At 37.0% G+C, this 11,828-nt stretch overlaps 1 protein-coding gene across 1 annotated transcript in view; it reads left to right on the forward strand.

Moving 5' to 3' along the window:
• The window catches only part of LOC128656406 (solute carrier family 12 member 9), a 455,098-nt gene extending 443,501 nt beyond the window's left edge, over positions 1-11,597 (forward strand). The window contains exons 12-13 of the mRNA XM_053710294.1: positions 7,573-7,719; positions 9,434-11,597. Of these exons, the coding sequence (XP_053566269.1) occupies positions 7,573-7,719; positions 9,434-10,254 (968 nt within the window). The 3' untranslated portion in view covers positions 10,255-11,597. The remainder of the gene's footprint in view (positions 1-7,572; positions 7,720-9,433) is intronic.
• The last annotated feature ends 231 nt before the right edge of the window (positions 11,598-11,828 follow it).

Consider the following 11,828-nt stretch of genomic DNA (forward strand, 5'->3'; position numbering starts at 1 on the left):
CTAATGTCTGTGACTGCACTTATGGGACGTGACATTCATATCAAGTGTATAAACTAACTATAATTTTACTGCTAGTGTCTTTGACATTCATATCAAGTTTAGAAACTATCTACAGTTTTACCGCTAGTGTCTGTGACTGCACTGATGGGACGTGACATTCATATCAAGTGTAGAAACTAACTACAGTTTTGTTTTACCGCTAGTCTCTGTGAGATTCATATGAAATGTAGAAACTAACTACAGTTTTACCGTTAGTCTCTGACACTTATATCAAGTGTAGAAACTAACTACGATTTTACCGCTAGTGTCTGTGATTGCGCTGATGGGACGTGAAATTCATATCAAGTGTAGAAACTAACTACAGTTTTACTGCTAGAGCTAGTCTCTGTTACATTCATATCAAGTGTAGAAACTAACTACAGTTTTACTGCTAGTGTCTGACATTCATATCGAGTGTAGAAACTAACTACAGTTTTACCGCTAGTTTCTGTGACATTTATATCAAGTGTAGAAACTAACTACAGTTTTACTGCTAGTTTTACTGCTGATGCTGATGATACTCAGATCTACCTATCCACCCCTGCACTCTCTCCTTCTGTCCTTTCCCACATCAGCGACTGCTTATCTGGCATTTCTTCCTGGATGGCCTCTCACTACCTAAAAATCAACATATCCAAGACTGAGCTTCTTCTAATCCCCCCATCTAATTCTACTCTAGTTTCTAACTTTACTATCACTGTTGGTGATACCACTATCTCCCCAAGTCCGCTGCCTAGGAGTTGCATTTGACTCCAATCTGTCCTTCATACCCCACATCCAATCTCTCTCTTCATCGTGTCACAACCACCTACGCAATATCTCCAAAATTTGTCCTTTTCTGATTGCTGAAACTACTAAACAGCTAATCCATTCCCTAGTAATATCCCGGCTTGACTAATGTAACAACCTACTAACTGACCATCCTCTCTCCTGCCTCAAAATTCTCACTCTGACCTACAAAGCCCTTACCAATGCAGACCGCCCCTACCTGTCCTCACTCATCAACAAATATACTCCAGCCATCCCCTAAGATACACCAACGCTCTGGAACGCACTTCCTCGAGCTGTCAGACTGTCCACCAACCTCTCCTCCTTTAAACGCACCCTAAAGACTTTCTTGTTCAGGGAAGCCTATCACCAAATCAGTAACTAATGAATTCCACTTGCCTAATAGTTGCCCTCATCTAACTCCACACTAAAATCATTCCCACCTTTGCAGTCCCCACCTCCTGTTTCTTACCCTTCTACCCATTTAGATTGTAAGTTCCCACGGGAACAGGGCTCCCAATTCCCCCTGTATTTGTTTGTTAAATGTTGTCTGGTGTCTCATATTGTACTGTCCTTTTATCTTTGTTATCCATGGACAGCGCTGCGAAATCTGTTGGTGCTTTATAAATAAAGAAAAATAATAATAATTAGGAAAGTCCTGTAGATAGCAATGTGAGGAATTAGTAAGAAAGGAGGAGAGAAGCAGGGCCAAGTTAAAGTTGCTGGTATAATATAATTTGTATACAAGTGTAGAGATAAAGAAGGGTGTAGTGATGCTGAGATTTTTGTTTGTGCCAAGATTTCAAATGTTATTATTAGGAATATGAGCCTAGCAGAAACATTCATGATGGGTTTATGGTGGACAGACAGTAGCCTGGGAGATCATATAGCATGAAATTGTATTAGTCAAGGCAGGATATGATGTGTTTTGTTATTTAAATCTTAGTAGTTTCTTGTGTGATGAAGAGTAAAGAGGAAAAGCTCAAATTTGAGATTAAGTATAAAACCAGCATAAATAGGCCCTTGTAGCCTATTGGCCAATGGTCAAACATCCGAGGCTTATTTAGTATATATATAATAACTGGTTGAAGTGAACTCCCAACAGACTACATTAAAAGTCCATGCAACTTATTAGGTCCAGATCATGTTTTACCCCCTGCATCCTTCCTCATTCAAGGGGCGTTTAGGGTCCAAGCATCTTATTGGAGGTTACATTTGACATATCGCTAATGTAAGTGGTCTCTTGAGACCTAGTTATTGATGTGATGCCTCATTTGACATACAACATATGTAAATGGTCAGCAAGTGCCAGACATCAGATTTGAGGTTTACATGGGCCAAACATTAATACATATTATATAAAATATTTCAAATGATTTTTATATTTTTTCTAATTAACGTGGCTAAATGCCCAAACACTTTTGTCTATTGTCTGAGCCGGCTACATATTTTGTATCGCTTGATTCTGGCTAATTATGACTACTTGTAAAAGAGAGTGTACCCTGCTCTAAACTACTCTTAGGAGTGTGGGACAAGTTTTACAGCAAAAAAAATGTGTTTTACAGTAAGAGCAACGTAATACAAATGTTGAATTTATGTTGCAATGTTGTTTAATTTTTAATACTTAATTCATGGGCGAATACATTGTGGCTTAGATTACAAGTGGAGCGCAAAATATTAGCACTATTGTGCACTGATATCACTTGAGAGCAATCAAAAGCAGTTTATTTGCGCATTCATATTACAAGTGGAAAGTAATATATCCGTGTTTGAGGGAAAGTCTAGAGCGCGCTAACATCAGCATGTCAGATAGCGTAGGTGCACTAAATCCCTCACATAATAGACTCCCATGGAAAGCACGCTGAAAAACTCATGTCGGCTATAGCTCAAAACTTGTAACATTCAAAGTATAGGTCATGTTATAAAATGTCCGTGTTTCAATTCTCTGGTAAACCTTTTATACCATCCACTTGTAATAGCATATTGAGCCCTGCGCACATCAGGGGCGCGATCCGATATCGATCGCAGTTTGCGGCGCAAGCGAGGGAACCGGCGTCGCCCGCAGTTTCAGCTCGCAACTCGAGCCATCCCATATAGGTCGCCGTCAGATGCTAACGTGCCGTAAGTCTCACAAACCAGCGATGTCCAGAAATCTGCGTAAGTACAAATTTCTGGCGTCGCCAGTGACTTGCGGCACGTTAGAAACTGCCGGCGCCTATAAAACCTGACTAAAGTTTAAAACACCCGCACTGTCTAACACGCCTCCCTAACATAGCCCGCACTGTCTAACCCTCTATCCGCTATCCCCCCTCACTAGCCTAACAATAAAAAAGCTATTAAACCCTAAACCGCCGCTCCTTTACCCCGCCGCAACCTAATAAAGTTATTAACCCCTAAACCGCCGCTCCCGTACCCCGCCGCCAGCTATATTATATCTATAACCCCCTAAAGTGAGCCCCTAACACCGCCGCCATCTATATTAAAATTATTAACCCCTAATGTAAGCCCCTTACACCGCCGCCATCTCTATTAAAATGATTAACCCCTAATTTAATCTACCTACCCCGCCGCCAGCTATATTATCTATATTAACCCTAAGTATATTATAGTTAATATAGGTATTACATTATATATATTAACTATATTAACCCTAATTATATTAGGGTTAATATAGTTAATATAGTTACTATAGTATTTATATTAACTATATTAACTCTATCTAACCCTAACTAAATTTATATTAAATTAATCTAATTCATTTATAAACTAAAATATTCCTATTTAAATCTAAATACTTACCTATAAAATAAACCCTAAGATAGCTACAATATAATTAATAATTACATTGTAGCTATGTTAGGGTTAATATTTATTTTACAGGTAAATTGTTAATTATTTTAACTAGGTATAATAGATATTAAATAGTTATTAACTATTTAATATCTACCTAGTTAAAATAATTACCCAATTACCTGTAAAATAAATCCTAACCTAAGTTACAAATACACCTACACTATCAATCAATTTAATAAACTACAAACATCTATCTAAAAATACAATTAAATTAACTAAACTAAATTACAAAAAAAAACAAACACTAAATTACAAAAAATAAAAAAAAGATTACAAGATATTTAAGCTAATTACACCTATTCTAAGCCCCCTAATAAAATAATAAACCCCCAAAATAAAAAAAATTCCCTGCCCTATTCTAAATTCAACAAATTTCAAAGCTCTTTACCTTACCAGCCCTTAAAAGGGCCTTTTGTGGGGCATGCCCCAAAGAATTCAGCTCTTTTGCATACAACAAATACAATACCCCCCACCCATTACAACCCACCACCCACATACCCCTATTCTAAACCCACCCAAACCCCCCTTAAAAAAGCCTAACACTACCCCCCTGAAGATCTCCCTACCTTGTCTTCACCACACCGGGCCGAACTCCTCATCCGATCCGGGCGATGTCTTCCTCCAAGCGGCAAAGAAGAATTCTTCCTCCGGCGATGTCTTCCTCCAAGCGGCAAAGAAGAATTCTTCCTCCGGCGATGTCATCCTCCAAGCGGCAGCAAAGTCTTCATTCTTCCGGCGGCATCTTCAATCTTCTTTCTTCGCTCCGCCGCCGCGGAGCATCCATCCCGGCCGACTGCTGAACTTGGAATGAGGTACCTTTAAATGACGTCATCCAAGATGGCGTCCGCCGAATTCCGATTGGCTGATAGGATTCTATCAGCCAATCGGAATTAAGTTAAAAAAATCTGATTGGCTGATTGAATCAGCCAATCAGATTCAAGTTCAATCCGATTGGCTGATCCAATCAGCCAATCAGATTGAGCTCGCATTCTATTGGCTGATCGGAACAGCCAATAGAATGCGAGCTCAATCTGATTGGCTGATTGGATCAGCCAATCGGATTGAACTTGAATCTGATTGGCTGATTCAATCAGCCAATCAGATTTTTCTAACTTAATTCCGATTGGCTGATAGAATCCTATCAGCCAATCGGAATTCGGCGGACGCCATCTTGGATGACGTCATTTAAAGGTACCTCATTCCAAGTTCAGCAGTCGGCCGGGATGGATGCTCCGCGGCGGCGGAGCGAAGAAAGAAGATTGAAGATGCCGCTGGAAGAATGAAGACTTTGCTGCCGCTTGGAGGATGACATCGCCGGAGGAAGAATTCTTCTTTGCCGCTTGGAGGAAGACATCGCCGGAGGAAGAATTCTTCTTTGCCGCTTGGAGGAAGACATCGCCCGGATCGGATGAGGAGTTCGGCCCGGTGTGGTGAAGACAAGGTAGGGAGATCTTCAGGGGGGTAGTGTTAGGCTTTTTTAAGGGGGGTTTGGGTGGGTTTAGAATAGGGGTATGTGGGTGGTGGGTTGTAATGGGGGGGGGGTATTGTATTTGTTGTATGCAAAAGAGCTGAATTCTTTGGGGCATGCCCCACAAAAGGCCCTTTTAAGGGCTGGTAAGGTAAAGAGCTTTGAAATTTGTTGAATTTAGAATAGGGCAGGGAATTTTTTTTATTTTGGGGGTTTATTATTTTATTAGGGGGCTTAGAATAGGTGTAATTAGCTTAAATATCTTGTAATCTTTTTTTTATTTTTTGTAATTTAGTGTTTGTTTTTTTTTGTAATTTAGTTTAGTTAATTTAATTGTATTTTTAGATAGATGTTTGTAGTTTATTAAATTGATTGATAGTGTAGGTGTATTTGTAACTTAGGTTAGGATTTATTTTACAGGTAATTGGGTAATTATTTTAACTAGGTAGATATTAAATAGTTAATAACTATTTAATATCTATTATACCTAGTTAAAATAATTAACAATTTACCTGTAAAATAAATATTAACCCTAACATAGCTACAATGTAATTATTAATTATATTGTAGCTATCTTAGGGTTTATTTTATAGGTAAGTATTTAGATTTAAATAGGAATATTTTAGTTTATAAATGAATTAGATTAATTTAATATAAATTTAGTTAGGGTTAGATAGAGTTAATATAGTTAATATAAATACTATAGTAACTATATTAACTATATTAACCCTAATATAATTAGGGTTAATATAGTTAATATATATAATGTAATACCTATATTAACTATAATATACTTAGGGTTAATATAGATAATATAGCTGGCGGCGGGGTAGGTAGATTAAATTAGGGGTTAATCATTTTAATAGAGATGGCGGCGGTGTAAGGGGCTTACATTAGGGGTTAATAATTTTTATATAGGTGGCGGCGGTGTAAGGGGTCAGATTAGGGGATAGATAAGGTAGATGGCGGCGGTTTTAGAGGCTCACAGTAGGGGGTTAGTTTATGTAGATGGCGGCGGGGTCCGGGAGCGGCGGTTTAGGGGGTAATAACTTTATTAGGGATTTCAGGGGGGGGGGGGATCGCGGTTAACAGGGAGATAGACATTGCGCATGCGTTAGGTGTTAGGTTTATTTTAGCAGATCGCGGTTGACAGGGAGATAGACATTGCGCATGCGTTAGGTGTTAGGTTTATTTTCTAGTTAGTTTAGGGAGTTACGGGGCTCCAATAGTCAGCGTAAGGCTTCTTACGGCTGCTTTTTGTGGCGAGGTGAAAATGGAGTAAGTTTTCTCCATTTTCGCCACGTAAGTCCTTACGCTGCATATTGGATACCAAACTGCGCGGGTTTGGTATACCTGCCTATGGCCCAAAAAACTGCGGGCGACGGCAGAAATATACGGGCGTAACTTCTAGGTTACGCCGTATATGTGATACCAAATCCGCGCAAATATTGGCGTCGCCGGCTTTTGCGGGCGACGATTTATATCGGATCGACCCCCAGTTGTGCTCTATTTGTAATTTAGTCTCTTGACTTTAATATCCCTTAAATATATGAATGATTATATTTAATTTGTATTTAAGTTTCATGGTTTAAAAGTGTGAGTTAATAATTAGTTTTCACTTGCAATAAAAGGTTTAAAGTTACAAAAATATAAGATAGATAGGTTATATGAGACAGGAACAGGTTCATAAAAACCATGAAAAGCCTTGTCATGCACTTTGTATAGGAATCATGATAGACTGGTCTGGAAGGAGGGGCCACAGCTATCAGTTATTTTAATCTTATCATTTATTTTAAACAACAATACACATACTGAAATTGTTTCACCGGTTATAATGTATTCTCTTCTAGTAATGTCTAAATATGATATTCTAGAACATCAAGACAACATATTGATAAAATCCTTGTATGGTTACTTAAAGGGGGGACACTGAACCCATTTTTTTTTCTTTTGTGATTCAGATAGAGCATGCAATTTTAAGCAACTTTCTAATTTTTTCCTATTATTAATTTTTCTTCGTTCTCTTGCTATCTTTATTTGAAAAAGAAGGCATCTAAGCTAAGGAGCCAGACATTTTTTGGTTCAGTACTGAACAGCACTTGTTTATTGGTGGGCGAATTTATCCACCAATCAGCAAGAACAACTGAGGTTGTTCACCAAAAATGGACCGGCATTAAACTTAAATACTTGCCTTTCAAATAAAGATACCAAGAGAATGAAGAACATTTTATAATAGGAGTAAATTAGAAAGTTGCTTAAAATTACATGCTCTATCTGAATCACAAAATAAAAAAATGGTGCCCAGTGTCCCTTTAATGCTTATGCTATACACAATCATTTACACTATGCAGTCACATTATTTCTCTGCCATACTCACCCTCCCATTCCATCAGTATTACTTGTGCTAATAACAGTGTATGTGCTCTGTGCTTTTATTCCTGCAGATGTGCTGCCCTCTGATCCTCTGCAGACACAGACTGACTCTTGGCTGCAGTTAGTAGATGAGCTGAACATCAAAGCCTTTGTGAACCTGACCCTTTCAGACTCAGTAAGGCACGGGGCCCAGCAACTGCTCTTCATTTCAGGGCTGGGTAAGAGTTGTCTCTATTTCATTACAGTACCCTGCAAATAACTTTTACATTGGTCAGATGTTACTGCCATTACATTGTTGTTTGCACAGCTTTTTTTCTGCCCCAGTATGGTCAGATTTCTGCCAGTAAAATAAACTTGTATCAGTGTCAATTATGCTTAAAGGGACAGTAAAGTCAAAATTAAAGTTAAGTGATTCAGATTCAGAGCATGTGTTTTTTAAATAACTTTCCAATGTACTTCTTTTATCAAATGTGCTTTGTTCTTTTGAAATCCTTTGTTTAGAGTAAACCTAGGAAGGCTGATAGGAGCTTAGGAGTGTGCACATGTCTATAGCAGTCTAAGGCAGCAGTGTTTGCAACTATGTATAACTTTGCTATAAACAATGCTGCCAACACTTCTGCAAAATAGATAGACACCTGCATGCTCCTGAGCTCACCTAGGAATACATTTTAACAAAAAATACCAAGAGAACTAAGCAAAATTGATAATTGGAGTAAATTGGAAAGTTGTTTAAAATTTTGTGCTCTATCCATCTAAGTTTATTTTTTACTTTACTGTCCCTTTAAAGTAACCACCTTTTAATTAGTTTTTATTATAGATTAGATTATATACTGTATAGGGTACACACATAATGAGAACAAAGATATCTTGTTTGGCCACTAGCAATGTTTTCTTCTACTTGTTTGTAATGACAACAATGAGTATATAAAGGTAGTTGTAACAGCTAAAACTGGGGGCTTTAAAATGATATTGTAGCCAACAGATTTCTACAATGTATAAAAATAAGCAGAAATTCTCCCTCTTTGCCTTGTGTGATTTCAATCTTGAATGTTGAAGGGATATACAAAGTGAAAAAAATAAAATGCACTAACATTTCTTCTTGCATTATTACTTGTATATAACTGTGTGTTTGATTGTTGCAAAGGGATTAGTCATCTGCAGAAAACTGTTCTTATCAGACATGACTCACTGACAGACATCTGTTTCAATACATTGAGAAAATCAGTGCACTACTAGGAGCTAACTGAATACATCTGAACAAATCTGGTGAGACAAGAGACAAACACATGTAACAGCCAATCACAAGCTAGCTCCCAGTAGTGTAGGACATGTATTTTATTCTTTTCCACAAAGAATACTAACAGAACAAAGTAAATGTGATAATACAAGTGAATTAAAAACGGTCTTAAAAATACATTCTCTATTTGAATCATGCAACTTTAATTTTGACCTTTTAATTCCTTTAACCAATTGCATAAAAAGGTATTTTGCATCAGTAGATGTGAATTCCACATTAACAAACCTTTTGATTAATAGACTTGTTTAATTGGTCAAATCTCCTATCTACTTACAGAGTATAGGCTGAATGAATGCATTATAGACGTCTTTATATCCCTAGCATTATTAGTTTATTTAATGTATTGGCTAGAAAACAATTACAGCTTTCAATGGTTTTTTTATGTAAAGTAGATCTACTGTGTATTACTTATTAATAAATCACTTCAATATGACAGAATGGATTCTTGCCCTGGTTTTCCTGTTTTCTGAGAATTGTTTTATGCCTAAACTTAAAACTCTCACAGTTTGTGTAACGTTAAACCACACATCTTTACAGTAGCACTGGGTATTAGAAGTGGTACAGCAGAAAATAAATGTGAGGCAGGAGAAGGCCCTGCCAGTATTTTTATGACTAATAATGAATCTCTGTTACAGGTGGAATGCGGCCCAACACTGTTGTACTTGGCTTCTACAGCCGATCTAATCCTGAAGACTTGCTAATTAATGACCAAGAAATCGACAATGATTGTACACCTCCATTTTTATTTTCTTCAGCTGGCAAAAAGCCATCCATATCAAATTTCTCTCCTTGGGAGTATGTAGCTATTATTGCTGACTCCATCAAAATGTCCAAAAATGTGGTTCTTGCAAGGAACTTCACTCAGTTTGATAGATCTTGTATTTCCAGTGCCCGTGGCAAGGAAGCATACATTGACGTGTGGCCACTTAACCTTCTACGACCAGACAGCACGGCTTATGTGGACACTTGTAGTCTATTCCTACTGCAGATGGCCTGCATCTTAAACATGGTCCGATCCTGGAAAAAAGCCAAAATGCGTCTTTTTCTCTGTGTGGAGGCAGATAGTGGTCTGCGGGGCCAAGAAGTTAAACTGAAAAAACTGCTAAAGGACCTTCGGATCAAAGCATCAATCCAGACAGTAGCATGGGATTCTGTTGTGTCTCTCCACTGGCACAAACAAGTGGCTACAAATTCAGAAACAGCAGATGAGGCGTATCTCAACTTTCCAAACAATTCAATCAGAATCTCAAATGAATATTTGCAGGCTGTTAACCAAATGATTCTACAGCAGAATCCTTTGTCCCCTCCAATTGTCCGTTTCTTGTATCTTCCCCGCCCTCCTGCAGACACAGCCATCTATTCTAGGTTCCTTCATCAGTTGGAGGTAATGACTAGAAATTTAGGGCCCACTTTGCTCATTCATGGGATTACTGCTGTAACAAGCACTGAGCTTTGATATATCAGGAACAAGAGTATGAAGGCATTACCTAAGCAACAGTGTCTGCTTCATAGTAAGTAGTAGAGTCAGAAGTTGCAAGTCCTACATAAAGTAGCGTTTTTTTGTAATACCTTTAAATATTGCAATCCAGACACATTGTATAATATGTGCCACTCTGACAAGGATTTCATACAAGTTCATCAATTCATTTGTTTTCTTTATTTTTTTTAAATATATTGCTAGGACTCTGAGGTTGGTGATTAATACCACAATGTTTTCTTCATTGGATGTTAATTTTTTTATGTTTTTATTTTATTAGATTTGAACATCTGAAAATAAGCACAAAACAAAAGATAGCATAAGAGGGTGCATTGGTACAGAATAATACTTGCTACAGGCAGAAAAAAATAAATCCCAAATAAATCAAATACATGCAACCAAACAAGTATTTTTTGTTTAGAATTTTTTTCTTGAATTGTGTTCTTATAACTCATGACTCACTGGCATAAATCTGTTTAAATACATTGAGAAAATCAGTGTTAAAAAATGACGTTTTAGTTAGATCAGCTTTAAAGAAAATGTATTTTTGGATCACAACAGAGAAATACTCAATGTAAAAGATAATGGTAAGAAAAATGTAAAGTAACTTTTGAAATCTTTGTTGCACAGAGCAGATGATTTTGGATACTGCAATTCTGTTAATTACAATGACATTGAGCAGTTTTACAATGCATGTTCCCCTTACTATAAGTAACTTCTCTCTTGAGGTATATTCTGTCCTCTGACTGTGGTACTGCTCTCAAAGCTGCCTATGAATTAAGAGGTCTGCTATGCCCATGAGACAGACTCATCTCCCCATAACCTTGTGCTCGATTGATATGTGAGGGTAGTTTGGGTAATGCCTGGAACAGACTAATCTTTTCTGAATGTTATGGTGTTACTGCCTTACTATATTCTAATTACAATCTCATTTCAGCCTTAACATAAAACTCCCATAGTTGTGTTCAATTTCTTAAATCCTTTTTTCCTTCTTTTTTTTCTTCATTTTTAAAACTCAGGAATGTAATTGTATTTTCTCAAAATACAACAGGCAAAATAAGACTGATATTTTGTTCTAGTTTACTTTTGTAAAAGTACAGCTTATTTTGCACCCTATAAAAGCTTTCACTGAACCAAGCAAATATTATTTTTATATCAAAATGACTTGTTTAAGTGCAAACTAAGACAATTGTATATTCATTTTTTGTAACTAGGTAAAGTTGTTAATATTTCCATTAAAGTAAATCATGTAAGAAACTTTATTCAAACTTTAACATATGCACATTGTAAAGAAAATATTAAAACTGGTTTCTTAAAACAAAGGCTTTTTTTATTTGTGCGATCACCTCACCTAAACTTTTATATATATTTCTTAATTTGTAAGTAATTTATGAAGTTGATCAGGCATATCAGAGCTGCACTAATTTCCTGTTTAAAAATTGTGTGATGTTGTTGGGGTCATAGAGTCTAAACAATCCTTTTTAAATACTGCATCAAAAATGGTGTGATCGGACTAAAGCTGGGATATATTATTTTATTACAGGAAAGGGAAA

The sequence above is a fragment of the Bombina bombina genome, chromosome 4 (genome assembly GCF_027579735.1).
Source record: "Bombina bombina isolate aBomBom1 chromosome 4, aBomBom1.pri, whole genome shotgun sequence".
Classification (NCBI taxonomy): domain Eukaryota; kingdom Metazoa; phylum Chordata; class Amphibia; order Anura; family Bombinatoridae; genus Bombina; species Bombina bombina.